We start from the raw sequence: 27425 nt of genomic DNA on the forward strand, positions 1-27425 counted from the left end.
ATGCGTGCACATAGATCCCAAGCAATTCAGTTTTACCACAACGCAAAGTAAAGAAGGATTTCCCTTTTTCTTTTTTAACCTTCATCTCCTTGAGGCTTGTAACTACAAATTTACTGGAAGACTTACCGCTCCTTTTGGCGCTCTATTCTCTAGCAGAATCTTGTCCCTTCACAGAACTTGCTCGACCTTGTGTCCTCATCCTCCCGAACCTTCTGGGCGTCTCTCCACAAGCCGCTTTCTCTATTGCTCCCGGGCATTTACTATTTGATTTTACTTTTGCCTTAACTTCTTCGACTGCGGTTTAGCCCATCTACACCATCCCTGCGGTAGCTGGCTACCAAATATACCAAACAACCAAGAGGCTGACTTTCAGCCTACCCCCACTTCCCGCGCTTCGATCCAAGTCTCCAGGACCTTGGATCTCGACTTATATCCACGTCCATTCGTCATTTGTCACCATTCCAGCAAGCATCTTGTTTTCAATCTGATCTTGACCGCAACTGATTCGGTTTCTTGGTTCCTGACCTCTACCGGAAGTAGAAGAAGTGATTTGAAGTATCCGCAATATGGCGGGTATCTTTCGGACGATCTATGACTGGCTCCTAAGGATGTTTTGGTAAGTGGGCCGCGGTTTCAAAAGTATTCGCCCTGTCGGCGATAGCTCTCCCGGTCCGGCCCCCGCAAAGACATTGAATGCTCCGGCTTGCTAAGAGGGGTAAATGTATGTTGCGAATGTAGGGCGACGGAGATGGATGTCACGATGATCGGACTGCAGAATGCGGGGAAATCGTCGCTGTTGCGGGTGCTTGCGGTATGCCTTTATTTCAATTTTAAGCGACCAGACAGTTTCCTTCTCTTCTATTCGGCATTGCTAATGCGGAGTGTTCGAGTTCGACAGGGAGGAGAGTTCACTGTAGAGTAAGTCTGAAGCGCGTAGGACGCGGCCTGGCCATTACTGGGCTTCTGTGTCTTGGGTTGCTAAACCACGCCTTTACAGCTCGATTCCAACGATCGGATTCAACACGAAACGGGTCCAGAAAGGCCATGTGACTCTAAAGTGGTCAGTGTCCGAGAGTGCTCCGGGTGTCGCTTTCGTCCAGCTAATCTTGACACAGCTGGGATCTTGGGGGCCAGCCGCGGTTTCGACCAATGTGGGAGCGATACTGCCGAGGGGTTAATGCGATTGTGTAAGTGTCAAGGTTCATTCGTTGACTCCAAGCCAGCCATGGTTAACCCTTGATGCAGGTATATAGTGGACGCGGCCGATCGTGCCGCCCTGCCAGTCGCCACAGAGGAGCTTCACGAGCTGATGGAAAAACCTTCGCTTGACGGCATTCCTCTGTTGGTTCTGGGAAACAAGTCCGACCTTCCGGACAAACTGTCGGTTGACGAACTTATAGACGCTATGGATCTCAAATCCATCACGCGCCGTGAGGTGAGCTGCTATGGAATCAGTGCCAAGGAGGAGACAAACCTCGACGCCGTCTTGCACTGGTTGATCGCCAGAGCAAGCAGATGAGATATATGCGGGATGCAGCCTGCAGTGACGGCCTAACAACAAAGACTCTCATTATCACCTTTCGCCTTATCCTCGTCTTCCACACAAACAATTGTAGATTCTCATAATATCGGCTCGCCGCCTCAGTTTTAATGACCTTGATGATGTGATCCAGGCACATGAATGGAGCGATTGACCTTTTTCTTGGCGCGGTTTTGGAGTCCTTTGCGACAAGTATGTTCCCACCTATTGTCGAAATGATATCAAGCCATTTTTTTGTATCATCACCAAGGATATCTGTTTTATCTAGCAGGGAGGGGGCATCAGATCAGCTGACAATCAGCTAGCCCTCTGCTGCTATTTTGATTTGATTCCATGAGCCATCAAGAACCTAATCAAAGCAGTAAAAGGCCAGAGAAGGTCCATAAGAGAGGATATAGCTGTGCTGCAAAAGCGCAAAATCAATTATCCCCGAACGGTCACGCTACTCGGCAGTTTTTCTGAGAGCCGTAGGTGACTTTGCTAGAAGAAAATTTGAAGACGCGTCGAGATAACGACACCCAGCCAACTTATTTATGGGCTGTCACTGAAGAGGTCGAACAGTGGCCACTGACCACACACAGGCCAACTGATGCGTTGGCATTGCAGATGGGAAGACGGGAACTAAACAAGCCCTGCCCTGGGCTTCCAGCGAATCCTGCCCCGCCAACACACAAGCTTGCGAGACAGGCGTTGCCATCGTATCCTGGCCCTCCCCTGTCATAGGTAGATGGGGACTATGGTTGGCGGAACAAGGCATCAAATCGTGAGTTAGATGTTGTAGGTCTTTGACAAGAGTCTCCAATTGTAAATTGTGCGTTGTATGGGTTTTGTTGTGTCTTTTGTTTACCTCAGATCTTATCTGTAGGTAGTACTATACTACAGTACTGACATCTTCTCATTCTCTTCTTCTCTGGACCCATCTCATGTGACAGTCAGACTGAAGTCGGGAACTTTTTAATGCCGGTTGATTGACGGGTATATGCAGTCACGGAGGACGCAGAGAGCAAGTGGCAAGCAAGAAGGACAATTGGAGACACATGGATTGTGAAGCCATAGATAAGTGGTAAATTTGTGGATATTCTAGAAGCTCCGGGGGACAACTACTGGAAGACTCTTTGATGCTTATTACGTATTATTATTTCTTAGGGCTCGGCGCTCATTATAGCGGTACTCATATGTAGCTACCTACCTTAACCTCTGTTATCTGCACGTCTCTACAAGTTCAGTGATTTAGTAGTCTGACAAGCAGCCAATAATCTACAAAGTCAATTTGGGTCTGCGCCTCCTCGTCCAGGACAACGATGTCGTGACTATCCATCCTCTAAATGAATTCTACTCGTATGGCTAGGTTGCCTCTAGCTTATAGTAGTAATAATATTCAACGCCAAGTAACCCCAGCCATCGAGGAATCACTTGGTACCTAGGTACCTCTGTATTTTTGTCAGGCTCTCAGCCAGGGCACAGCCACAGCCTTAACACCCAATCCGATCGGCGGAGCGTCCCCATAATTACCCGGGCCATTCGCCCATTCCCCATCGCCCACTCTTTTTGTTGCTGCCTTCAGCTCTCTAAAACTTCACGCAGTACCTTTCTCCCAGACTGTCGTCTTCAAACTCTCCTCCTCTCCTCCCTTACATACCTTCTCGTCACTCCCATCAAGCATCCCTGTGTCTCAAGCGTATTTGACTCGCATTCTTCCTTGTACGACCGTCTACCACCTCCATCTGTCGGTTGCAGGAGTTCTTCGTCCACCGCCTGATCTACGTCATCATCACCAGGCCGTGAATCGAAGAGGTTCTCCGACCACCATGGGCTTCCTCTATCAGCGAGAAGTATGGTGAGTATCCATTCCATCTCTGCCTGTGACATTCAAGTCGAGTGAGTGACTAACTCCCTTTTAGCTATTACGATAGTTGGACTGGTAGATGCAACGACAGCGCCTGGTATAGCTGGGGCCGCTGGGTTGCCTTTGCTGTGATTGTTGGCGCGGCCTTCATAATTTTCTTCCTTCTTGCGTATGTCGCCGTCTACTTTCTCCCTAGTGTCATGAATATCAGCTAACTGCTCCTGATAGATGTTATAACGCTCGTCGTCGTCGCCATCGCGGTCTCCGGCCTCATCCCGGGACCGCTTGGCTTGCTCCTCCTCCAGGCCCTCCTCCGCCAAATCAGCCGTATTACGGAGATCCATACTATCAACATCAGCCGCCACCACAGTATACACCTCAGCCGCAGACACATGGTTATTTTGGTGGACAACAAACGGGCATCGAGCTGCAGTCGCCACCGCACGCTTATAACGCAGGAGGTGACCGAGTATACCAGCCTCCGCCAGGGCCGCCACCTCCGAACGGACCCAAGGCGTAGGTTGGTGCAGAATGCATGCACTGGTACTAGGAACATTGTTGCCTGTTAGATCTCGAGTGATTCTTTGGTCAGGGAGCACTGTTGTTTGTCTAGGCGTTTTCGGAAGTGTTGGGATACCTTGTCTCTCGTTCCACTCTTTCCCTCATAATTGATGCGGTCTGCAATTGTGAAGGAGTTTATGATGTTACCATGAGCCTCTATATTTCGTCTCTACATCGATTCTTAATTTCATGACCTAAAGGGAAAATGTCGCGCTCTTGACTTTCGTGGCCTACTGCATGGAAGTTTTCAGTGTTAACCATACCCGTCCTAGGAAATTCATGTGCTATAATTTATTTAATCAGAGATATTAATTGATCAGTGATACAGAATGTCCTCTTTTCTGTTTGCGTGAAGTCAAGTGCTTCCGTTATATATTCTGTTTCCCATCCAGCCTTCCTCGGGAGAGCAGCACTTCATCCAGATCGTACTATCTACCCCGTACTTGACATTCCATTCCTCTGCGCACAAAGTAGGATGCCAGTACCTCTCTATTCTCCATCGAAAATATCCAGAACAACACAAAGCATGCTCTTCGTAGACTTGACTTCGTATAGGAGATCCTCCATTCGAAGCCCCTGTGGATCACAACTACCAATAATATTGAAATCCACATTCGACTGAAATGAGCGATCGACAAATTTGCAAAGGGCAAACACCGCGGTGGAGAGGGCCATTACTTTATCAGTTATCGATCAACCATGTGTCTGCAAACATTTGTTGACCCCTCGTAGGTAGAAGTTCTTGGCTGGTGCGAACCGTGCGATGGGAGATTAATCCTCCCGTTGGTAAACCTTTGGTTAACATTATTTAGCCCATTCCAACCGACTGAACCAACCATTCACGACACCTGTCAGCATTTTTCCTGTCCGCTGCGATAGGCGGTTCGTGTATGGAGTACGGGTACCTACCTCTCTACAGGTATGATTTATTGCTGATCCCCGCGTGATAATCATGCCTATCGTTATCCCTCTGCCTCCTCTTTTCCAACCTTCCTTTTTTCCCAAGTCGAATTATTTTTTTCTTCTTCCTCCTAAATCTTTTTTTAAACTTATGATTCCTTCGGTTCTGCTGTTTTCTTTTCATTCGCCTCTTCACCTTACTTTCTTTCAAGAGTTCGACGCTGTCAGATAAGATACTTGGAGGCGGGTGGTGTGCATCAAGTCTGAGACGCATCTCGTCAGCAACTCGACTCGTCTTACTTTCATCTTCGATCCTTCTATCCTATTCATTCCTTCTCTACGTTTCAAAGGCTTGTGTATATACTCTTGTTCGAGTGTCAACCTTTTTAAGATCCAATTCCAACGCTCTTTTGGCAGTCGAGATTACCTGCTGCCTACGTACCTTAACCACCACAGACCGGCAAATTGCACTCACGCCGGATGGCATGCGATCTTCTGAGATCTTACTTGACTGAAACTGTTCTATCCCCGGATTTTTGCCGTCAAGATCGAGTTTCCAGCGATCTATGACAGCCTTGTACGACCTAGACCACCTCTTTTCCCATCCGCTTATCTCGCCCTGGCATTGTCGCATTAGATTGCACTAAATCGCCAGGAAAACCAGTAGTGCAGCGTCGGAAGGGAACACCTGAAATTTTGTGATCTGCGGAAGAACCTATCTGCCAGGGGCAACGGAGGATAAATAATCCTCTTAAACCTGCGTCATGAGTCCAGTCGATCGCCCCTCGCTCTCACTATGGGCACGGGACGTAGTCGGCGACCTCAAGTCTGCGCCGGATACATTCTCGAGTTGGGACAAGTGCATGGCAAAAACTTATTGCAAGTACGTTGCGCGGTTTCTGGTCCCGTCTAATTCGATGTGCTGACTGAGCTTAAATTAGATGGCCCGTCATCGTTGGTATCATTATCGGCGCAGTCATCATCATCTCTGTGATTGCGTGCGTGATTAATTGTCTATGCTGCGGTATCCAGTGTTGTACGGGCTGTTGCCGGTGCTGCTCGTGTTGCTGCCCGTCCCCTCGCAACAAAGCTCCAAGAGCGAAGTATCTTGACGACCCGGGGTATCATCAGCCGCCTCCGATGCCGGCAAACGATGGTTATCATGCTCCTCCAGGTCCTCCGGTTTACCGTGGAGCCCAGGTTGCGCGGTTCGAGTCGCCAACCAGCCCTGCACCTGCCAAGGTGAATGAGGATGCGCTGCCTGCGATGCCGAGTTGGAATGATGCTGTCACCAGAAGAGTGGAGGATAACAATCATCAGAACACGATGGAGATGGAGCCCTTGAATCCTGCGCACCAGGATTATCAGCGAGTGCAGTCACCTGGGAGGTTCAATAGCCCTGGGCAAATGGGCGTCCCTCCCATTAGAACGCAGACTTCTTCTCCCGGCTATTTTCACGCGTCTTCACCCTACGATGACGAGCGCCAGTATAACCATGATTCCTCCGGGCCCTATAATCAGGGCACAACCTCCCCTTATGATCGCGCATATCATGACTATTCTCCGCAGAGCTTTTCGCAACCTATGCCCAGAAACCCGGCTCCTTACAGCTCGCAAACACAGTACTCAAACATGCCTACGGCACTGTCGCCTTCCGCGGAGATGCCCCGTCATCTGCCCTACCGCCAACCCTCCCCAGGCATGTCAAGCATGCCGCCACCATCATACAGAGGAATGTCCCCGAACCCTCCTACATCTCCACCTCCACCATTCTCGGCGACGAATCCTGTTCCTCTCGAAGTGAGCGACCCGGGCAGGCCCCCGAGTATCCTACAAAGCGGGCGAAAACCCGCACCTAACTCATATCGGAATGTTTAGCATCTCAACTGAGTCACACAGGGACCCTTGAATAAGTCCTGTCTCCTTCTGTATTTTCTCCAAAAGCTTGTGACCACATTTCGGATATATGTGATGTGTATGATCATTCTGGGTTGAAAGTCTACGCCTTGCTCTTTTATGCTTGTCAGCTCATACTCTCGAGGATAAGGGTTTTTTTTTTTTTTTTTTTTTTTTTTTTTTTTTTTACTTTTCGGTGTTATGGGAATCACGGCCGCCTGCTACATGACGGAGCGTTCGCCTCGGATTATCCCCTCTGCTTCTCACGATTTACTCCTGGACCACGCGTGAATGACTGTCTTGGGTCTGGGTTTTGATGTCTTCTTTTTGATGTATACCATTCTGTTCATGGTTGATTACCAGTCGATACGGATCGCTGTTAGGGAAGCTCGATGGAACATTATCTGACCTAGTCAAAGAACCGAGTATAAAACTTGAGACAGTAGTAAATACGTCTTTCGAGACATACAGACCCCAAAATAAGGTTCCAATTAATGTAACCTCGAATTGAGGGATGTCACCATCAGCAATTACTTTTCTACATGTAATATCTTCTACTCAGACAACCCGCTAGCAAAGTCTACGGGCACAAAGGGCAACCGCCAACCCAGCCAAAGATAAAACGCCTCTCGGTGACCTCACTCCTGCAACGAGAAATCAAACTCCTTGAATGCCTCCTTGAACGCAGCAGCATCCGCCTCCTCCTCTTCCTGCGGCTGCACCCCATCCTTCCAATTCATCCTGTTCTCCAACTCCATCAGTTTCGCCATCACGCGCCGCCCGAACTGGATATCGAAACGGAATTCCGGCCCGAGGGGGAGGAGGAGCGTGTTCTCGGCTCCTTTAGTGGTCGCACCGTCCGATCCGTCGGGGTTCTCTGTTTCCGCCGCGGAGGCGGACGGGGCTCCCAGATCCAAAGGCGGAAGAAATCGCCCGGTTCGCTGCTGGGGTCGGCGCTTGCGGAGGGCCGCTCGAATTTGGGGTAGTTGAGGTTCTCGGCCTCGACTCTGAAGGCGGCGTCGACGAGGCCGCGTTTGATTAGGTCGGCGGGGACGGGCAGGAATTGCCAGTGGATGTGGATGCCGGTTCCGCGGCTGACTTCCCAGGTGACGGCGCCGAGGCCGCCGTTGCTGCGCTGCTGGAGCATAGCGTGCAGGGCGGAGCGGTAGCGCTGCATTTCGGCGTAGGTTGATTGGCGGGCTGTCTGGTCTGTGATGCTGGAGAGGGTGGGGTGTGGGTGAAGGGGATGATGAGGATGTGGCCCGGGAAGTTGAGGGAGGGGACGTTTTGGCGGTGGTGAGGGGTCCCTTGGCGGTTGTGAGGTAGCTTTCGTTGCCGATGGAGGTGATGAGATGGGTTGCGATGTTGGGGTTGGAGAGGCAGAAGAAGCATTGCTCCGGCCCTGGGGGAGGGGCTCGGGCGCGCTTGCGCGGCCGGCTGTGATCTTCTTCGGTGCCGGCGAAGCGGTGGTAGGACTCTCGCTGAGATGGAAGGACTTTCCGCTTGACTTGGATGGGGGCCAGAGGGGTTGCAGTAGCTCCGACGGGGATGGTAAGGGGTGGAGGGCCTTGGGATCCAGCGTGAAGGCGTACATCCATTTTTGCTTGGATGTTTTGCTGTAGGATGCCAGACTGATGAAGCGGGTGAGGGGTTTGGCGTCTGGGTAATCCTCTGATGGCATGTGGAAGAATGGCTCGCGCTCGTAGAAGAATCCATCGGACGAGGAAACATGGTATCGAGGTTTCAAGGTAGAGCAGAGGTCTGCGATGCATTGCACCTCCTCGGGCACCTTGGCATCCTCCGGTAACGGCGCATTCGACCCGGTTCGGATGCCCTTGGGCCATTGGTGAGTGATCAGGATGTCCGCACTGTGGGCTCCATAGAGTGCCCGGGCGTCAGATTCTGTATAGCCGGGATGGAACTTGTTGGTTGCTTTGCTGTCTGTCTCGAGGTTGCCACCAAGGGCAACAAGACGGATGCCTTCCGCGGTCTTAAGAGTACCGCGTTTGCCCAGGAAGTATAGATTCGGGCAAACTTCGTCGTTTGCCTCGATTCTTTCCACTATCCTAGTGGGAAGGGGTCGGTTGCCTAACCCAAAGTAAGTTGGCAGGGGTACGTTGATGTTCCCCTGCAACAGGGCAGTGATCTCGTCCAGCTCATGCTCCGTCGAGCAATCTCCGAAGAGATCCCCAACAATGATCGCAATTGAGAAGTTCTGCTTGACATGTAACTTGGCGAGCTTGGTGAACACTTCACGCAGCTCACAGTTCACACTCCCAATCACAACACTAAATCTCCGTCAGCAAGTCGAGTATCAATTGCAGAAAGAATAAGTTACATTTTCGAAGCCATTCTTCAATTATTTTATACTCTGAACCCTATGATGCAACAGCTGATATCAACATAGTTGAAGGATGGATTCTCTGAGAACTGATCAGAATATTTCTCTCCCTTGGCACTGACGGAGTACAGATAGATAGGCAGATCTAATTATGCTGCTCAAAGAGAGAAAATTCTTGTTGTACTTGAATATTTAACATCAACAGCAGTGAAGACATCGACATCACCATTTTTGGCTCAAAGGCGGATCCAAAAGAAGCTTAGAGCTTTAGACCCGCTGCTCTCACGTGCTATTGGCACTATTCCAAAGTAGGTTAGTGTCAAGCCTGCCTAAGGCCGACGCTAATCTCCGCACCGGAACAATTCTGCTGCGGCCGCCGATGAACTTTTTTTCCCTTGTATTGACAAGCACTACGAAAGTGTTTCTCGACAGGAAACACTGCAACGATTTTATCGGCGTTGCTCTCCCTGTCGCCGTCAATCTTCAAGATGGTGGCAACATCATCAACTTCGCGGACAACGTTCGTGAAGCGTGTGAAGAAAGGTACAGAGACGACGAAGTCACATCGGTTCGAACCGTTCTCTCAGCGTGTCGCGAAATTGAAGATCGACCCGATTCATCGAGTGCGCCGTCCGAGTTTTGGCGAAGAAGGAGAAGGAGATGGAGATGAGACGTCTTCGTATTTTCGATCGGCGTTTGACCATTGGATTGAGCTGAATCTCTCGGACAATTTTTCGCAATTCGCACGAAAAGTCAACCCGCTATGTGAAAGTCTTGCCCAGATTTTATACCACGAGGACAAAATTATGGGACTACTGGTGGAATATATCGAGAAGAGGGATCAGCTTTCTATTGAACCACTGCTGACACTGCTTGCTCAATTTGCGAGAGATCTCGGGGTCCGATTTGAGAAACACTTTGCTACCGCCGTGACCCTCGTGGCGTCGGTCGCGGCCACTCATCCTGATGTTGAGGTTGTCGAATGGAGCTTTACGTGCCTGGCATGGATCTTCAAGTTCCTCTCCCGTCTGCTTGTCCCAGACTTGCGACAGCTTCTGGGCATCATGACACCCTACCTCGGAAAAGAACGCCAGAAGCCATTCGTCGCTAGATTTGCCGCCGAGTCAATGTCATTCCTCATTCGAAAGGCCGGACTCGTATACTACAAAAATAAGGCTCCATTACAGCATGCAGTTTCATTCTTGCTTGACGACTTGCACCAGGCGGCTGCCGATTCGAAGAATGTGGAGACGTACAAGGAAGGGCTGATGGCTATGTTCTCGGATGCGGTCAAAGGTGTCAAAGGCGGGCTACACTCGAACGCAACCGATATTCTCAACTGTCTCCTTGATAATGCTCCGACCGGCAATGAATTGCGCAGCAGCTTAGCAGTTGAGGTTGTAAGCGGGGTACTTATTAACGTCAATCACAATACGACTGCCGACACATACGAACCAATCGTCGAGACGATTAATTCCTACATCGAAGCCAATCGCAAGAAGTCCGACAAACAACACGCAAACTTGTACTGTCGTTTGATGTTCATCTGTGTCTGTACCCGCAAAGGGTCGCGTATAAAGAACTGGAAGCCCGTTCACCAGAGTCTGTTGCTCTTGCTTCAGAAGGCCTCGGCTGCGCCTGGCGCGTATGCCGATTCGATCCCTCAACTTCTGACAACCGTGGCATACGCACTCCAGGTGTCTCCTATGGACGAGATGCTACCGTTCATGCGCCCACTCATGGATGCTGTCGCAAAGGAACAGCTCTCGGCTTATTTTCTTTCGTTCTGTGCTACGTTTTCGGAATGGGGCGCGGAGAGATTCCATAGCGTTGTCCTTCCTTACTTTCAGAAGTAAGTCAGACTGCATATGTGCTGATGTTTCTACCTACTAACACCCAAGCCTTAGGTTCGTCAATTCCTCATGGCAAGAGCATGAATACGAGTTATGTTTGACTTTGCTCCGGTTGAACCAGGCAGGTTGTATCACTTCGGAAGTCTCAAAGCCTGGCTATGTCACCTGCCCAACTCCCTGGAAGGCCCGCATCAAGGACATGCTGGGCAGTCATGGGCCCAGTGCCACTGAAGTGGCTCTTCTCAATGCATATTCGAAGCTTCCCAGCGCCATATCTCTGACCACGGAACCCTCTCTTCTACCCGATATGACTCGCAGTCTTCATGATCATTTATCCCGCGTCTTGAACGAGAGTGAACTTGATTTATCCACCTCCACAAAATTCTTCCTTGGCCAAGGCTTTAAGTCCTATGTGGATTTGGCTGCTTCTAATGAAGGTGTTGATTCGGCCCTTTGGGGTGCAATCGGCTCTGCTGCTGCAAAATACTCAAGGATTCAGCCATTCCTCGAAGCGATCTTGGCTTATGTGTCGAGTTGCTCCACGAAGCTGGATTTCGGACAACCCGCGCTGGAAGATTTCGCGAACGTTCTAATTACCAACCTCGCAGGCCCTTCTCAAGAAGTTAGACTGTTGTCGTTAAAGATCCTGCGAGAGTTGGTACAAGCTTCAGGAGAAGATCCTGCGCCCATTTCTTTGGCCATAGAAGTCGAAGAGAGCCCGCTTAATCTGCAGACTGCACGAGTTCTGTCGATGCATGTCCGCAAGCTTGCCATCCTCTACCCGCAAGTGGCTTCTCAGCGATGGATGGCCAGGTTGATCCCCAATTTCTGCTTTGGTTTATTCTCAAAGAAATTGGCACCGCTGTGGGAGGATTCGGCTGCTGCGCTAAAGTCGATTAGCGAGCATTCAGCAGGCGAAAACATCGTTTCGGACCTAGCATTTCAGTGGCTTCGGGAGCTCGGCTCGACCGATACCGCGGATAAAGCGGACGACGAGGCCGAATACCATACAACTGGAAATTTCAAATGCTTCAATGCGGCTAATATTGAAGATCGTCTTGCTTCTCATTTCAATGCTGCGGTGCCGCCCAGTTCAAAGCTATTGGAAGGGTTCGAGAGAGATCATGAGCTCTCTGACGTCGTTCCTGTGGCCCCTCGAACCCATGCTCTGCGTGTTCTTAATGCAGCACCTGCTCTCGCCGAGAAGAAATCGCGCCTGATTGTCCCCCTGTTCCTTGCGTGGGCATTACGCGATGACGAGGATGCCGAAAGCGCCGACGATTCGTACATTCCTTGGGGATTCCATGACCGGTTGTCGTTCCTTGGGCTGCTCGGAAAGTTCGCCAATCCTCGGGTGCTGTTCAAGGCATCAGAGGTCCATGACGCCCTTCTTGGGCTGCTCTGCCATGGTAATTCAGAGATTCAGAAGTCCGCGCTCAAGGCTTTATTTACCTGGAAATCACCGAACATTATGCCGTACCAAGAAAACCTGTTGAACATTCTGGACGAGTCACGCTTCAAAGACGAGCTTTCTGTCTTCGTACATGTCGGTGGTGACGACAGCTTGATTCAAGAAGCCCATAGAGGTGAACTTCTTCCGGTCCTCTTACGCCTCTTGTATGGACGAATGATTTCGAAAGCTAGCGCAAGTGGCCAAGCTGGCCAAGTTGGACGCAGAAAGGCGATTTTGCGGACGTTGTCACAGCTCCCCGATAGCGAATTCGAAATTTTCATCCGGGTATCGTTCGGTCCTCTTGGAGATGTCTCATTGTTACAGGAGGGGCAAGTCAACCAAGAAGCATTTGTTCGAGACCTGGTTAGCCCCAGGAGACAGATGGGTCTGCTAAGGATGATCGAAACAGTGTTCGACACGCTGCAAAGCCGCATGGCTCTATATGCCCAGCGATCCATGGACGCGGTCCTATACTGTTTGGTCAGAGCCTGTCGAGAGCTAGAGAAAGACCACTCTGACGTTGCTGCGGATTCTCCCGAAGGAAGACTATTGACCGTGTTCCGCAATATCCGGCATACTTGTATCCGTTGCCTTGAGCTGATCTTCGCCGTCTCTCTGGACAAAGACTGGTCTGCTTACATTCGTCTCATCTTCGACGAAGTGATCAACCCTCGTCTTCAAAATTTCGCGATCGAGACGGCTCAAGGAGTTTCGGGTCTACTGCGGCTGTTCCATACCTGGGCTTCCGCCCCGGGTTCTCTTTCTATCTTGTGCGCCACAACAATACCGTCCTCACCAGAGTCGTCGACTGTCTCAGCGTGGAATCTGCTCGCGACGAGGTCAAGGTGTACGTGATGGACGAGATTCTGGTCCCTCTTATCAAACTCGCTAGTGGAAAAGAGCTGGAAGAGAAAGAAGAAATGGGCGATTTCTCGGCAGATGAGATTCGATCCGAAGTCTTGTCACCTTATATCGAGCATACACTCTCTCACCTTGGCCGCCTCCTGAAACGTGGACCTTCCCGTACGGTCTTGATATCTGGGGTGCAGACCATCTCTCTCCTGGCACCATGTGTCGAATCGTTCCAGGAAACCACGGAACTGGTGGGCATCACGACATATCTCCTACGTCAACCAGCAGATAGAGTGTCTCCCAAAACCAAGTCGGGTCTCCTGCGCATCCTCGAACACTTCCTGCCTCTCTTCAACCCTGAGGAAGATCCAAAATTATTTCAAGAGGTGTTTGAGGCTGTTTCGTCCATGTTTGATTACTTCAGAGATGATGCGAACCGAGAGGTGTTGTCCAGGGTGTTCGCGGCTTTCGTGAAACACGATACTGCTCTAGATAAAGTGGCTGAGCTCTGTGCAGACCTGAACTCGATCTCTAGAAAGAAACTGGAAGTTGACTACGAGCGTCGTCTCCAAGCCTTCGCACAAATTAATGATAGTCTTTGGGAGACCATGGATGCGAAACAGTGGCGTCCCCTCCTCTATAACATGTTATTCCATGTGAAGGATGAAGATGAACTTGCTATCAGATCGAGTGCTTCCTTTGGACTGAAGCGGTTTATTGAGAGAGCGACCAAGGAAGATGGGGCCGGCGCTGACGAGTTTGAACCCTTGGTCAAAGAAATCCTATTCCCAGCTTTGCAGAGCGGAATCCGACAGAAATCAGAGCTGGTTCGGACCGAATTCGTGTCTACTCTTGGCTACTTTGTCAAGATGAATCCCACCAGGCCCAATGTGCAAGATATGCATGGGCTTCTCGTTGGTGACGACGAGGAGGCGTCCTTCTTTACGAATATTCTCCACATACAACAGCATCGCCGTCTTCGAGCTCTCCGCCGTCTTGCTGGCGAAGCAGCGAAGGGTAGTCTCCAGGCTTCGAATATCAGCACGATTTTTATTCCGCTCAATGAACACTTTGTTTTCGACCAGGAAGTCGACGAAGGTGGTCACAATTTGATTGCGGAAGCCGTTGCCACTATCGGAGCTCTTGCAGAATGGTTGGACTGGAACCAATTCAGAGCCATCTTTCGGAGATACCGTGGGTACATGCAGAGCAAGTCTGAGATGGAAAAGAACATTTTGAGGCTTCTAGGCAGAATGGCGGATGCCTTAAGCAACGCAATGAGCCAAAAGACGGTGGTTCAGAAGACCGGCGACGACAGCATGGAAGGAATTGAGGTCTCCGCGCCCTCCAAGTGCAACCTTGCTCGGACTATGCCGTCGCCTGCTAAGGTCGCGACAGAGCTGACTACAAATTTCATTCCTTTCCTGACTGACTTCATCCACCACAAAGATGAGGCTCAGATGAGCTTGCGTCTGCCAGCTGCGATCACTACAATCAAGCTTCTGAAGCTGTTGCCCGAGCAGGATATGGCAATCCGTCTGCCTCCTGTTCTTTTGGATGTCTGCAGCATTCTTAAAAGCCGATCTCAAGACGCGCGAGACACCGCTAGAAAGACACTTAATGAGATTGCCCTTCTGCTGGGTCCTAACTATTTCAGGTACATTCTTAGGGAACTTCGCAGCACGCTCACGAAGGGCTATCAACTTCACGTTCTTTCCTTTACAGTTCACTCGATGCTCGTGGCGACAACTGATGATTTCCAGCAAGGAGACTTGGATCACTGCCTAGCGGATCTCAGTGCCGTAGTGATGGATGACACCTTTGGGGTGGTCGGCCAGGAGAAAGATGCGGAGGATTATGTGAGCAAGATGAAGGAAGTCAAGAGCAGTAAGAGTTATGATTCGATGGAACTGCTGGCGAAGAATGCGACTGTCCGAAATCTTGCGAATCTGCTGCGGCCTTTGGAGTCCTTGTTGCGTGAGAAGCTGAACTCTAGCATGGTTAGAAAACTCGACGAACTCTTGCGGAGAATTGGAGTGGGTCTGCTAAGGAACCCAGGCGCTGAAAGCCGTGACATCCTGGTATTCTGTTATGAGGTCATCAAGGAGACATATCGCGATCCGGCGGAAGTTCAGAAAGAGCCCTACGTTTCGTTTCGTGAACAACGCTATTTGGTGAACCTCAAAGGCGCAAAGAGAGGCGACAAACGTGGAACGACCTCTTCTCATATCTACAAGCTGACTCGATTCTCGCTTGATGTGCTGCGCTCAATACTCAACAAATATGACTCCCTGCTCACCCCTACCAACCTGGCTGGCTTCATCCCTATCATCGGCGATTCGTTAATACAGGCCCACGAGGAAGTGAAGATCGCGGCTGTTCGCCTGTTGTCGACTATCGTCAAGCTTCCTCTCCCAGATATTGATGACAACGCTCACGTCTATTTCACCGAAGCAGTCAAGATCATCAAGGAGGCACCAAGTACCAACACCGAGGCTGCACAGGCGTCCTTGAAGTTAGTGTCGGCTATGCTGCGAGAGAGGAAGAGCGCTAAACTTAGAGATGGGCACCTGGCGTACCTCCTCCAGCGTCTGGTCTCCGACATTGAAGAGCCTGACCGCCAAGGCGTGACGTTTAACTTCATTCGCGCGGTCATGGCCAGGAAATTTGTGGTACCCGAAATCTATGAGTTGATGGACCACATTGGAGCCATGATGGTCACGAACCAAACCCGTTCGGCTCGAGATCTAGCACGCGGCACCTATATTCACTTCTTGATTGAGTATCCTCAAGCCAAGAATCGGTGGGCGAAGCAACTGAGTTTCCTGGCTAAGAACTTGGACTACAAGCACCAAGAAGGTCGTCAATCTGTGATGGAAGCTGTACACATGCTCTTGGCTAAGACAGGAACCGAATTGGCTCAAGACATCGTCGGCACATTCTTCTTGCCGGTGGTCATGGTCATGGCGAATGACGATGCACCTGAGTGCAGAGAAATGGCAGGTGCGCTACTTGGCGAGCTCTTTAGTAGAGCGGACAGGGAACAAATGAAGTCCATCCTCACACCCATCCGGTCTTGGCTCGAGCAAACCGAAAACGCTCTTCTGACCAGTACTGGGTTACAAGCAATGAGGGTCTTCTTCGAGGTTGAGGAGACAGAGAAGGACAAAGAAGCGCGTTTTGTCATGGGAATCCTCCCCGACATTGTGCAGCCAATTCTCCAGAGCGATGAGACTGAACATTGGGAAGTGCTTTACTTCGCCTTGCAGCTCCTTACTAAGCTTTGCAAGGCCGTCCCTGCTGTGGCTCTAGCCAAAGAGCGCGTTCCAATCTGGGCTGCTGTTCGAGAGTGCCTGTTTTACCCTCATGCTTGGGTCAAGACTTGCGCCTCTAACCTTGTTGGTACATGGTTTGCAGATCTTGGGAGGACTAATGCTGCGAATGGCTATGGGTCGATTCCATTGGTTGGCTCTACAGGACTGGCACTTGACAAGGACGCCATGCTACAGTTGATCCGCGCCAGTCTACGCTGTCTCCGCACTCCTGGTATAAGTGAAGAACTTGCTATGCAAAGCGTCCGCAACGTTATCTTCCTTGGCCGGTGTTGCGCTCAGAATGGTCTTGTCTTCCCCACCAGTGGGTCTAAGGATGCCGAATTGAGCGAAAGCGAGAGTGAAGACGATGACGACGAAGAAAACGCTAACGGGCACACGGAGCGCTCTGACAAGCCTGCCATTCAGTACATTTTCCAGCAGATCTCCTCAATCCTACGCAGGGAACTCCTCACAACTAAGGCACATTCCCTGATTCCCAAGAGCGCGTCCATTGGTCTTCTCGCAGCCCTTTGCCGCCATCTTGAAACTGATCAGATCCGGCCCTCGCTGCCCACCATCCTTCTTCCTCTTCAGCACTTGACCGATCCGTCAATTCCCGCTCCTCGCTCGTCAGATGAACGCTTCCGGGAGTCATACAAGGCACTGGTCTCGAACTGCCATGAAGTCCTCGACCTGCTTCAGAAGAAATTGGGCACTACGGAGTATATCACCCAGATGGCGTCTGTCCAGGACTCCATCAAGGAGCGACGTGAGGGGCGTCGAATGAAGAGACGCATCGAGGCGGTAGCAGAACCGGAGAAATACGAGCGGGACAAGAAGAGGCGAAACGACCGCAAGCGCGAGAAGCGCAAGGAGAAGGGAATGGAACAACGGGGAAAGAGACGCGGCTGGTAGATGCCGTTGTCTAGTTTAGATTTGTTTGTCCACTGGGATATTGTTGCACTGGCTCGGCGTTGGGGTATATAAAAAGTATGATTGGATTGTGAGATAGGGTACATATTGAGGTATAATGTTGTCTATTGCAAGAGCTGGGAGCAGTGTATATAAATGAGTGATATCCTATTGCAACGTGTTCTAGACTCAGCCCGCATTCTATGCCCATTGATCTATATCTTATCGCGCATTGCGCCTTTGCCCACATAAGATACCAAGAGCACTCATCAACGAACATTAGTTGAATTCGATGTACATTAACAGGAAGTGGAGTTGATATATACAAACGATGCACAATGTATCTCTACCAAAGCCAACACCATCTAACGCCTCTACTTTCGCATTGAGCATGCTCCAAGCACTTTTGCCTATTAACCCAGCAAGTGAACGCCATCAGTCTTTGCTAAGCCACGTAGGCATTCCCTCGATATAACGTAGACTGAAGCCCGAGAAGCTCGAAAAACGAATCAAGGTGTCGGTCCCTGATCTTACTTCGCCTGCGAGCCGTCATCCGCTTCCTCGCGCTTCTTCACTGTCCCATCCTCCCAGAATTCCATGTCTCCGTCAACATAACCACGAGTCAATCGCTTCCCCTCCCGCTGTAGGATATCCTCGAGGGTACTCTTCTTATCCATGAAGATATTGAGGTGATCGGCGATAACGTGGCGGTTGAGACAAGACGGGCAGCGGATCAAGATCGTCCCGCGGTGATACCCATGTTTGGACATACGGTGCGAAGATCGATGACCACATGGCTTGCAGGTGAATGTAATCTGATATGCGGGTTCTTGCTCGCGGCGTAACCTGTTCTGTTCTTCGTTGGCTGCGTCCTGAGCGGCGTTTGAGGTTTGATCGGTGAGGTTTGGGGGGGATGATGATGAGCTGGAGTTGTTTCGGACGGTGAGTTGGGGGAATCTAGTCCGGAGGAGCCTCGATGATGGGGTTGGTGAAGGTTGAGGAGTTTGAGAGAGCAGCTGAGAGAAATGTCGCGATTTGGGTTGTGAGAGCACTGTCCGCGGAAGTGCAGAGTTGAAGGCACGAAGGCCGGATGATAGCATTCTTGCTGAGCGCATTATGAGGGTATTTGATCTGAGGATATAGATGGAAGGATAGAGGTGAGATGCGGAGTAATGTTCGAGAAATGGCTCAGAAAGTGACTAGCTAGATCGTCAGGTTATTGCAAACTGAGGACTAAAAGTATGATCTCCGGCGGCAATGACGACGGTTTCTCCAAATTGCGCCGGACTTAGGTTCTTCCAGCTCTTTTCACTCCGCAGCAACTTTATCAAGTCTGATCTAATACCATCAACACAATTCATTAATGATTATCTTGATGATGAAGAGAAAGACTTGATATTGCTGGTATTCATCGTCGGAAGTTTCTCTCCCCTGCTCATTTTCCCCGCGCTTCTGCCACGACCTCACTCCTCGTCGGGCATTCTACTACTCTGCCCCGCGGAGGTGCCCCAACTGTACAATCTGGTGGATGGCAAATTGCCAATATCTCAAAAATGGCTATGAGGGCTAGGCACAAGATTCGTGCCCCACGGAGGGTATGTCCATTGTTCTTGTCATGTTCTATTTGGACGTCTCTATGCTACTGTTCGTCTGTCAAATGGACGACAGCAGTTGGGATAACGGAACCTCTTGAGCTTGCTTTATGACGAACAATCAGCTAATTGTTCAACAAAGGGTCTGAGTGCGACGAAGACTGACGATTTTGACACAATATGGGGGGTGCTGTCATCTTCTTTGAATGAGATACACACAAAGAATGCCTCGGCTCTTTCCTTCGAAGAGCTGTACCGGAACGCCTACAGAATCGTCTTGATGACCCGCGGCGATGATCTCTACGAACGAGTAAAGCAGCTGGAGGAAGAGTGGCTGGGAAGCGAAGTGAAGAAAACAGTGACAGCAGCAATTTCGCCGACATTACTGCTGGCGCAGGAGCCTGCAGATATGCAAGATCAAGCCAGCGAGCGAAGGGAAGCAGGAGAGAAGTTCCTGACTGTGCTCAAGGGTGCTTGGGAAGACCACCAACTATGCATGGGAATGATTACAGACGTTCTCATGTACATGGTTTGTCCATCGCTTCTCTGTGTTTGCGGGATCTCCTACCTAACATCTTCATACCATATAGGATCGAATCATCATGGCGGACTTTCGGAAGCCTTCAATATATGTTGCGTCGATGGCTTTGTTTCGCGACCAAGTCCTGCGATCTCCCATTCAGCCTGACACAAAAACCACAGTTGCCGATGTGCTTGAGACCACTGTGCTGTTCATGATTCAATTGGAACGATCTGGTCACGTCATTGACCGTCCCCTCATCCGGCACTGTATCTACATGCTTGAGGGTCTCTACGAAACTATCACGGAGGAGGAGTCATCAAAGCTCTATCTTACCATGTTTGAACCCGCTTTCCTTGAAACAAGCAAGGTTTTCTATCGAGCTGAAGGGCAACGTCTGTTGGAAATGGCCGATGCAGCTTCCTTTTGTCGGATCGCCTCGAACCGGATTGCCGAAGAAAAAGAACGATGCCATTATACCCTATCGCCCCTTACTGAGCCAAAAATCAAGAGTGTCCTCGATCAAGAGTTAATTGCCAGGAACATCGAAGAGGTCATCAATCTTGAAGGCACGGGTGTCAGGAATTTGCTTGACAACGATCGGGTGGACATTTTGCGAGACATCTATGAACTTAGCGCTCGGGTTGACAACAAAAAGACACCTCTCACCACGGCAGTCCAGAAACGGATCGGTCAAATGGGTCGAGAGATCAATGCTTCGTCCATTGCATATGAAAAGTCGTCAATATCTGCTGGTTCGAAAGCAACGGAAAAGAGTTCAAGCGGCGAGAAGAAGCCCGCGGAAAAGGAGAAGCCGGTGAACCAGCAAACAGTGGCTGCTATCAAGTGGGTTGACGATATCCTAGCTCTCAAGAGGAAATTCGACAATATCTGGGAGAAGGCCTTCTTGTCAGACCACGGAATGCAAAGCGCCATCACTACTAGCTTTTCGGACTTTATCAACTCGAATGCACGCAGTTCGGAATTCCTTTCTCTCTTCTTCGACGAGAATTTGAAGAAAGGCATCAAAGGCAAGACAGAAAGTGAGGTGGATTCCCTTCTTGACAACGGCATCACTCTGCTGCGGTACATCAAGGATAAGGATTTATTCGAGACTTATTACAAGAAACATCTTTCTCGCCGTCTCCTCATGAAGCGGTCGGCCAGCATGGATGCTGAACGGCAGATGATCTCGAAAATGAAGATGGAGGTGGGAAACCAGTTCACACAGCGCTTGGAGGCCATGTTCAAGGACATGACCATTTCGGAAGATTTGTCTGCCAGCTACAAAGAGCATATACGAAAGTCAGGGGACCCGGACCAGAAACGGGTAGACTTGGAAATCAACGTCCTCACCAGCACCATGTGGCCGATGGAGATCATGTCGAACCCCAAAGATGGAGAAGTCCAGCTAGCCTGTATCCTTCCGAAAGAGGTCGAGAGCGTTAAACAGAGCTTTGAGCAGTTCTATCTCAGTAAACACAACGGCCGGAAGCTATCATGGCAACCGAGCATGGGAACCGCTGATATTCGCGCGACGTTTCAACGATCGAGTGGGAAGGTCCAACGGCATGAACTCAATGTATCAACATACGCCATGATCATACTCCTCCTTTTCAATGACGTACCTACAGGCGAGTCACTCACGTTCGAAGAGATTCAGGAGCGGACACGCATTCCGCAGCACGACCTGATTCGCAACTTGCAATCACTCGCCGTCGCACCCAAAACGCGGGTTCTGAAGAAGGAGCCCATGAGCAAGGATGTGAAGCCGACGGACAGGTTCTTTTTCAATAACGAATTCCAGAGCCAGTTTATGAAAGTCCGCATTGGTGTCGTCAGTGGTGGTGCCAACAAGGTCGAGAATCAGGACCAGCGAAAGGAAACGGAGAACAAGATGAATGAGGAGCGAGGGGCCAGTATTGAGGCGGCAATTGTTCGAATCATGAAGTAAGTTTTTTCAAGACTTTCAGTGACAATGAGACTAATTACCTTTTAGGCAACGCAAGACGCTGGTCCACTCGAGTCTTATGAGCGAGGTGCTAGGCCAGTTATCTGCGCGATTCGTTCCCGACGTGAACATGGTCAAGAAACGGATTGAGAGTTTGATTGACCGTGAATATCTCGAGCGTGTGGCTGAGGACCCTCCAACTTATGGATACATTGCTTGATCGCATTCGCAATCCGTCCTCACTTGGCCCGTTCGGCTTTGACGAGGACTTGTAGTGTCTTTTGGTGAACAATCTCCTCATGGGACTTTTGCATGGTATGTTATTGAACTTAGCGGTGACTGGCGAAAGGGGGTCATGGTTCATTGATATAGAAATTATTCGCTTGTTCAGCTTTTGCTCGCGTCTTAGCTCACGAATGAATGCATTTGGCCCGCTACGAGTGATGATTATGATGGCCGTTTGGCCTGGTGTTAGACTGGCTTATCCACAAGCCAGTAGGTACCATTCGCTAGCAAAATGATCACAAAATCACATCGAATGCGTGATTTTGACTTCATATACAGCCTGTCTGGGTATGTATGTGCCATCTGAAAATCAACTCCTCAGAACGCCGGCAGATGCTATGTACTGTAGTCTTTCCCCCCAAAACCCAATCAAATCAAATCAAAGAACCTCGACCTCCCCCTCTCCCACGCCCCTTGATCCCTCCCACCTCACAACCCACACATCCCCCATCCGCATCGTCGTCCCAAACTGCTCCTCCTCGATCCCATCCCCCGGCGGAATAACGACCCTAACTTCCTCCACCAAACACCTCACCACAACCGCCTCCCGCATCTCCGGCCCCTGGACCATACTCGTCCCGCCTGCATTATCATCCAACCGCCTCAGCTGCGGCGGGAACGAATTCAAAAACGACGCCCCGTAGTGCCCTGCCAGCAGCGTCTGATGCGCATGCAGGAAGGCAGCTTCCTGCACAGAGAGCGGGGAAGGGTCCGGGTTCTCGGTGGGGTCAGGTATGGAGTCCTCTGGTGTCTGTGTGTGGGACTGCTGCGAGGAGGGGCGGGGAGGCGCGGGGCGGCGCGACGAGGAGGAGGTAGTGCATGCTGTGTTTTGTGAGTTTTGCGAGGCGCTGGCGGAGGAACGAGCGGATGAGGAACTGGGTGCGGGCGAGGTCGGTCTGGAGGATTGAGAGTTTGAGGTTTAGGGTGGGGTTGTTGGTGCTTGTTGCTGTTGTGCTGTACGGGTCTGAGGAGGAGGCGGCGAGGTCTTCGATTTTTTCGATCTGTGGGTTTGGTTAGGACTCATGGGTCTTTTGTAGGAGATGGGTGGAAATGCTGACCTGCTTCCTGACTCGCTCCATCATCCGTTCCATCAATGGTCCAGGCCATGGGAGGAGCTCCGACACGGCTCGCTCAGCGACCCAGAGGCGCGTCAGGAGCTGGTGGTCTAGGGCCGCGGATTCGGGCGAGGTGTCATGGCGGTCGACGGACGCGAGAATGTCATCGATGTCCATGACAGGTGTCGTACAGCATTGAGCCTTAAGAGGGAGCACAATGGCTGGTGGATATCTGGAAAGAGAGAGCGGAGATGGATTTGGAGATTGAAGACTAGGGCGGAGCGAAGATTGATGCCTCAGGTTTCTTCCTTTGTCCGATTCAAGTAAATTCATGCATCCATGGGATAGGATATTACGAATGTAAGTAAGATACACTACAACATTAAAACAAAGAAAGATGCATTATAAGATTTTTTTCATTGATGTTCTTCCAACAAAGGAAATCGTAATCTTCAGCCTCTGAATTCTCTCCCAATTTTCTCTCCATTAGAAGTCGGATGGACCAACCGACCACGAGGCGTTTATTATGTACAGTTGCAGTGACACTCCACGAAGAAATTTTGCTGATTTAACAGTCCAAGCAAATAGTGTCCTCGTTAAGTAGTCGAGCGTGCAGGATTATCGCCCTTCTGATCTGGCGAGCCGTGTAGTGATATGTACTTCGTACGGCGAGATATTGGACGCACTCCTCAGAAATTGTACAGGAACCGGGGAGGAGGGATTAAAACACTTGTAGGGGGTGTAAATGAAGAAACTCAAGCTCCGAGTAAGGAAATGCCGTGATGGCGTGGTATCTAGTGGATGCAAGTGGTTGCCGCGCAGATGTTGGTTTCAATGAGAAGGAAATAGTCGTAGGACACATAGGAAATATTGTAAGAGAGCGGTTGGTAAGGAGTAAGGTGATCAAAATCGGCCGTAGATGAATCTGTCGAAGATACAATCTCGAGCTCGGGAAAATGCGTAGAGATGCAAGGTCAATGCTGATCGTGTCATCAAAGGTCGTGTGGGTCGGTATGTCGCAGCCGCCAGGGTTCGATATCGACGCCGCGGTCACACTCCCGGTGTGAGAGTCTGAAGTTGTGAAAATACGGGAAAGGAAATATCAAGCGAGTGGAGGGAGCTTGTAGTAGACGGTGAGAGGATGTCCTCTGCCGCAAGGCGCTGTCAAGTGTCATTTTCCCCAATGTCCAGCTGGGTCTGGTGGTCCAACACCGATAACGGCTGCCTGAAGGGGTCTGGATAGAATTGGAAGCCGGAGGGAGAAGGAGAAAGCAAAAAGAGATCAGGCTCAAGAAAAAAAAAAAAAGGTTGGCAAAAGGACTTTGCGCCGCGCTTGAATAACATCAAATCATCAATCCATGGCGCCAAGAGCAGCAGAAGAAGAAAGAGAGAAAAGAAACAACCAATCGGCTGGTCGTGGTAATCAGTACGACAGCATACGGCGGCCAGGACCGCGAGAGGAGGGCGTTCCCTCAAAAGGAGAGTCCAAGAAACGGGTACGTTCGCCTGGGATATTACGGCACCTTCCAGTGGGGCTGTCTTCCATTTGAGGTGAATGTTGGCCAAAAGCGAATGTTTGTGCGCGATTCAATTTCGATCTCTGCTTGACCTTCCCGAGGCCACGTTCGCAGGCAAATTCGTGCTCCTTTGCATTCATCTCCACATAGTTCTGGGGGAAGCATAGCGATCGATGCTCAGCAAAGAAGGCGCTGTAACCCCCGTCCAAAATGTACATATCCGGGTATGTCAGCTGGGGATAGTGGTCCACATTGACCGCGCGGTCCCGGTGACGGATGTATTTGGCCATGATCGGTGCCCGATGTGCGGAGTATTCGCAGTGTAAAACCAATGCAGTCCGAGGCTTTGGGTCCGCAAAAAGTTGAGCGGCCAGGTACTCCTTGTCGTTGTAGTTGACGGCTCCGTTGATGTGGCCGCCCTCGTATTCATATTCAAACCGGCAATCGACGACCATAATGTGGTCGAATCGATCGTTGTACTTCCCATCCATGAGATCCACGAGGATTGTCTTGTCGATGCGAGGCAATGTATCAGCCGAGTCCTCAGGGATAAAGTGAGGTAGCTGCAGGCTGGGTGTGGTATCGACATCTGTGATCGACTGAAGTGGTGCATTTGTAGTATAATTGGCCTCTTTTTCGGCAATCACATCCTCGGGGTGCTCAAACATGCTCAGTGACCGTCTGCATTGTTTCCGAGGGCGCATCAGGGGGTGAGAGCTCTTGCGAATCGACGCAGCGGAGGGGGATCCGTTTCCACGGGCATGGCTCCCATTGTTGCCACTGCCGAGCGGTGGTCTAAGGCGAGGGTTGTTCAGGAGAGTGCTGGAATTGTTCCGTACAATCGGCCTTTCTCTCTGCGGCGATTCCCCAAACATATCCTCCAAAGAAGTTGAAGCGCTCAACGACGTCTTAGCCCCTCGGGTCTGGAACTTGAACGGCGGTGCTTGACTTTCCGGTGCTGGTCTGGCCATGCCGAGCTGGAAGGACTGTGCCTTGGTTCTCGCGAGACTGGGCCTCAAGAAACTCGGACGCTTTCTCCTGCACACACGAAATGTAATTAGAAATGCACATGGTTGACACCAATCTCCAGCGTATAGACTTCATTCTCTTACTCTTGTTTGTCCTCCTTTGGGCCCATCAACGGGGATTCTTGAAGCGGACTGGGAGCAGCCGACATCATGGGCGAATCGATTGGCGAACCACCTGGTGTAGGTGGGTTCAATTCGTTTTCCGTCGTGACAATGAACGGCGGCTTGTGAGGCAAGGGAGACATCTCCATGGTCTCCATGACGGGAGCCGGTGAAGAAGATGGAAGAGGAGGAGTGGTCATCGCGTCTTCTATATAACAATATGAGCAAAAGACTGGGACTCGAACGAGTGTGTCCTCGATAGTAATGTCATCTCTTACCACGTCCGCTGCCATGTCCGAATAAATTGGAGGAGAACAAAGACCGTCGGGGCGTAGCCAACTGCGGACTATTTTTGGTCAGCACACACACACACACCCTTTGTCTTGCACAAGCCAAAGAAGTCACAAAGCATGACAAAGAAAACAGAATAAACAACGAAGGGCATCTGCCAACCTTTGGTCAATGTGAAAATTCTGGGACAGGTCCGCTGCCAGACTAGCCGTTGGAGACGATCCTCGAACCGGCTTCATGCCAAAATAATCACCGGAGGCTTTCTTCATGGACAAGTCTTTGAAGTTGAAACTATTCGGACCAAGCCCGGACCTTGGACCAAAGGTTGGGTACGATGTGGGAGCATCCGAACGAAAGCAGTGTCCGAACATCACGGACGGGGGCTGCATGGCAGCCAGCGGAGATGAATGTTCCATTGTTCGCTAGGAACAACTCTTGCCTTCCCTTGTATCTGCAAGGTAGTATCGACCAAAGTAGAAAAGCGGACGCAAGGGGATCTCCTCGGCAAACGACAGCTCCTGCTGCAGACTATTCTACCTGGCATATACTACAACGGCAAGATGAAGTATGGTCAAACGCCTTGTAACCCGGTCTTCGACTCTGTTCTTTTTCCTCAATTGCGTGTCCTGTTCGAATTCCAGACCTCACAAATCGTGGAAAACGCCTTTCTGAATCCCACGAATCCACCGGCCTGGACCGGAACTCTTTCCCTGCGTTGCGAAGGCCGAGTGTTCAGAGGGACATGGTTGCGTAGATAGGTTAGGGCAGTAGGACCAATCAGGGTATCGTTGAAGACGGTATAGGATAAAGGAGGACTCGAGGACGGGAAGAAGGACTATGATGATCAACACGGCATTGGTTAGCAAAACCACTCCCTATAAGCAGCAAACCAGCAAGCTGAAAGCGAGGATAGTTCTGGTACGCTAAGTAGAGCCGGGGGCAAAGTTACCGATGAGGAAACGAGAACCGTAAGCGGGATGGAGGCCGATAGAGGATCACAGGCGTAGTGACCATGGGAAAGAGAAGACGGCGAGGTCTTAAAATCGAAGAGAAAGACAACGACTGGTAGAAAAGGAGGAGGAGAAGGAGAAGAAAAAGGAAGTGTGACCTGGAAAAAGGTGAAGCTGAAGGGATGTCCTGTTGCAATGGCAACGAAAAAGTGGGGAGGGATCTCCAGATGCTCAAGAAAGAGCTTAAGCGACGACGCAACGCTAGATAGATGAATACCACCTCCGAACCGTATCTAGGTATGTCTTCGGTCTGTACAGAGAACAGAGAAAGAGAGAGTCTGCAAGGTTTACTTTTCAAAATAATTGACCACGAAGGATCTTACAAAATCAAGATATAGGAAACCAATATATCAACTTGTGAGGTTAATCTCCATATAGTCGTTCCCGGAGGATAACCCTTGGATACGATCAACTTGCACCTAGTTACGTAGGGAGTCGTAGTAAGTAGGTAGTAGGTAGCAAGGCAGAGAGGTACCTAGAGAGTACCTATGACGAGAGGGAGTTTACCGTAGCTGGGTAGGTACCATACAGGTTACAGTCTGTATGGACTATGGAGTAGTCCATACGTAAGTAGGTACCCGTACAGACGGTACTAGTATGGGACAG

General features: G+C 50.4%; 9 protein-coding genes across 9 annotated transcripts; 5 read left to right on the forward strand and 4 right to left on the reverse strand.

The window, feature by feature from the left end:
* The first annotated feature begins 510 nt into the window (after positions 1-510).
* On the forward strand, positions 511-1908 carry P174DRAFT_440123 (ADP-ribosylation factor-like protein). The gene is made up of 6 exons (XM_024826982.1): positions 511-616; positions 739-811; positions 899-918; positions 998-1060; positions 1116-1187; positions 1246-1908. Exons 1-6 carry the CDS (start codon positions 567-569, stop codon positions 1517-1519), a joined length of 552 nt encoding a protein of 183 aa, XP_024684142.1. The 5' UTR covers positions 511-566; the 3' UTR covers positions 1520-1908.
* A 1220-nt stretch (positions 1909-3128) lies between these two features.
* Positions 3129-4233, forward strand: P174DRAFT_449949 (resistance to Congo red protein). The gene is made up of 3 exons (XM_024828896.1): positions 3129-3377; positions 3442-3555; positions 3615-4233. Exons 1-3 carry the CDS (start codon positions 3349-3351, stop codon positions 3904-3906), a joined length of 435 nt encoding a protein of 144 aa, XP_024684143.1. The 5' UTR covers positions 3129-3348; the 3' UTR covers positions 3907-4233.
* A 1378-nt stretch (positions 4234-5611) lies between these two features.
* P174DRAFT_367745 (uncharacterized protein) lies at positions 5612-6725 on the forward strand (the record flags this gene model as incomplete). The annotated part of the gene is made up of 2 exons (XM_024822194.1): positions 5612-5730; positions 5789-6725. 2 exons carry the CDS (start codon positions 5612-5614, stop codon positions 6723-6725), a joined length of 1056 nt encoding a protein of 351 aa, XP_024684144.1.
* Positions 6726-7196: 471 nt separating this feature from the next.
* Positions 7197-9281, reverse strand: P174DRAFT_440127 (CwfJ domain protein). Its single transcript, XM_024826983.1, has 5 exons — positions 9082-9281; positions 8376-9031; positions 8028-8310; positions 7644-7960; positions 7197-7620 (listed from the first exon to the last, which is right to left on the reverse strand). Exons 1-5 carry the CDS (start codon positions 9093-9095, stop codon positions 7382-7384), a joined length of 1509 nt encoding a protein of 502 aa, XP_024684145.1. The 5' UTR covers positions 9096-9281; the 3' UTR covers positions 7197-7381.
* Positions 9282-9497: 216 nt separating this feature from the next.
* P174DRAFT_502874 (putative HEAT repeat protein (DRIM)) lies at positions 9498-17471 on the forward strand (the record flags this gene model as incomplete). The annotated part of the gene is made up of 3 exons (XM_024831123.1): positions 9498-10936; positions 10992-13160; positions 13190-17471. The coding sequence occupies exons 1-3, from the start codon at positions 9573-9575 to the stop codon at positions 17469-17471; spliced, it is 7815 nt and encodes a 2604-aa protein (XP_024684146.1). The 5' UTR covers positions 9498-9572.
* A 527-nt stretch (positions 17472-17998) lies between these two features.
* Positions 17999-18583, reverse strand: P174DRAFT_367353 (DNL-type zinc finger protein; the record flags this gene model as incomplete). Its single annotated transcript, XM_024822166.1, has 1 exon — positions 17999-18583. One exon carries the CDS (start codon positions 18581-18583, stop codon positions 17999-18001), a length of 585 nt encoding a protein of 194 aa, XP_024684147.1.
* Positions 18584-18805: 222 nt separating this feature from the next.
* On the forward strand, positions 18806-21946 carry P174DRAFT_404349 (cullin family protein). The gene is made up of 4 exons (XM_024824031.1): positions 18806-19063; positions 19203-19589; positions 19651-21530; positions 21580-21946. The coding sequence occupies exons 1-4, from the start codon at positions 19022-19024 to the stop codon at positions 21749-21751; spliced, it is 2481 nt and encodes an 826-aa protein (XP_024684148.1). The 5' UTR covers positions 18806-19021; the 3' UTR covers positions 21752-21946.
* Positions 21947-22195: 249 nt separating this feature from the next.
* sld5 (putative GINS DNA replication complex subunit Sld5) lies at positions 22196-23153 on the reverse strand (the record flags this gene model as incomplete). Its single annotated transcript, XM_024831778.1, has 3 exons — positions 22875-23153; positions 22620-22817; positions 22196-22582 (listed from the first exon to the last, which is right to left on the reverse strand). Exons 1-3 carry the CDS (start codon positions 23046-23048, stop codon positions 22196-22198), a joined length of 759 nt encoding a protein of 252 aa, XP_024684149.1. The 5' UTR covers positions 23049-23153.
* Positions 23154-24294: 1141 nt separating this feature from the next.
* nimT (putative tyrosine protein phosphatase MIH1) lies at positions 24295-26225 on the reverse strand (the record flags this gene model as incomplete). The annotated part of the gene is made up of 4 exons (XM_024822121.1): positions 24295-25426; positions 25501-25726; positions 25797-25864; positions 25972-26225. 4 exons carry the CDS (start codon positions 26223-26225, stop codon positions 24295-24297), a joined length of 1680 nt encoding a protein of 559 aa, XP_024684150.1.
* Positions 26226-27425: the final 1200 nt, after the last annotated feature.

The sequence above is a fragment of the Aspergillus novofumigatus genome (genome assembly GCF_002847465.1).
Source record: "Aspergillus novofumigatus IBT 16806 chromosome Unknown P174scaffold_3, whole genome shotgun sequence".
Lineage (NCBI taxonomy): Eukaryota > Fungi > Ascomycota > Eurotiomycetes > Eurotiales > Aspergillaceae > Aspergillus > Aspergillus novofumigatus.

Excerpts from the sequence above, each read along its gene's own strand:
- P174DRAFT_440123 (XM_024826982.1), top strand. The coding sequence starts at position 567 with ATGGCGGGTATCTTTCGGACGATCTATGACTGGCTCCTAAGGATGTTT. Across the intron at positions 919-997 it reads GGAGGAGAGTTCACTGTAGA|CTCGATTCCAACGATCGGAT; the intron begins GTAAGTCTGAAG and ends ACGCCTTTACAG. Across the intron at positions 1,061-1,115 it reads GGCCATGTGACTCTAAAGTG|CTGGGATCTTGGGGGCCAGC; the intron begins GTCAGTGTCCGA and ends ATCTTGACACAG.
- P174DRAFT_449949 (XM_024828896.1), top strand. The coding sequence starts at position 3,349 with ATGGGCTTCCTCTATCAGCGAGAAGTATG. Across the intron at positions 3,378-3,441 it reads CTCTATCAGCGAGAAGTATG|CTATTACGATAGTTGGACTG; the intron begins GTGAGTATCCAT and ends ACTCCCTTTTAG. Across the intron at positions 3,556-3,614 it reads ATAATTTTCTTCCTTCTTGC|ATGTTATAACGCTCGTCGTC; the intron begins GTATGTCGCCGT and ends TGCTCCTGATAG.
- P174DRAFT_440127 (XM_024826983.1), bottom strand. Across the intron at positions 8,311-8,375 it reads ACCCCTCACCCGCTTCATCA|GCCCTCCACCCCTTACCATC; the intron begins GTCTGGCATCCT and ends CTGGATCCCAAG. Across the intron at positions 7,961-8,027 it reads CCCCTCACCACCGCCAAAAC|CATCACAGACCAGACAGCCC; the intron begins GTCCCCTCCCTC and ends CACCCTCTCCAG.
- P174DRAFT_404349 (XM_024824031.1), top strand. The coding sequence starts at position 19,022 with ATGGCTATGAGGGCTAGGCACAAGATTCGTGCCCCACGGAGG. Across the intron at positions 19,064-19,202 it reads AGATTCGTGCCCCACGGAGG|GGTCTGAGTGCGACGAAGAC; the intron begins GTATGTCCATTG and ends TGTTCAACAAAG. Across the intron at positions 21,531-21,579 it reads GCAATTGTTCGAATCATGAA|GCAACGCAAGACGCTGGTCC; the intron begins GTAAGTTTTTTC and ends ATTACCTTTTAG.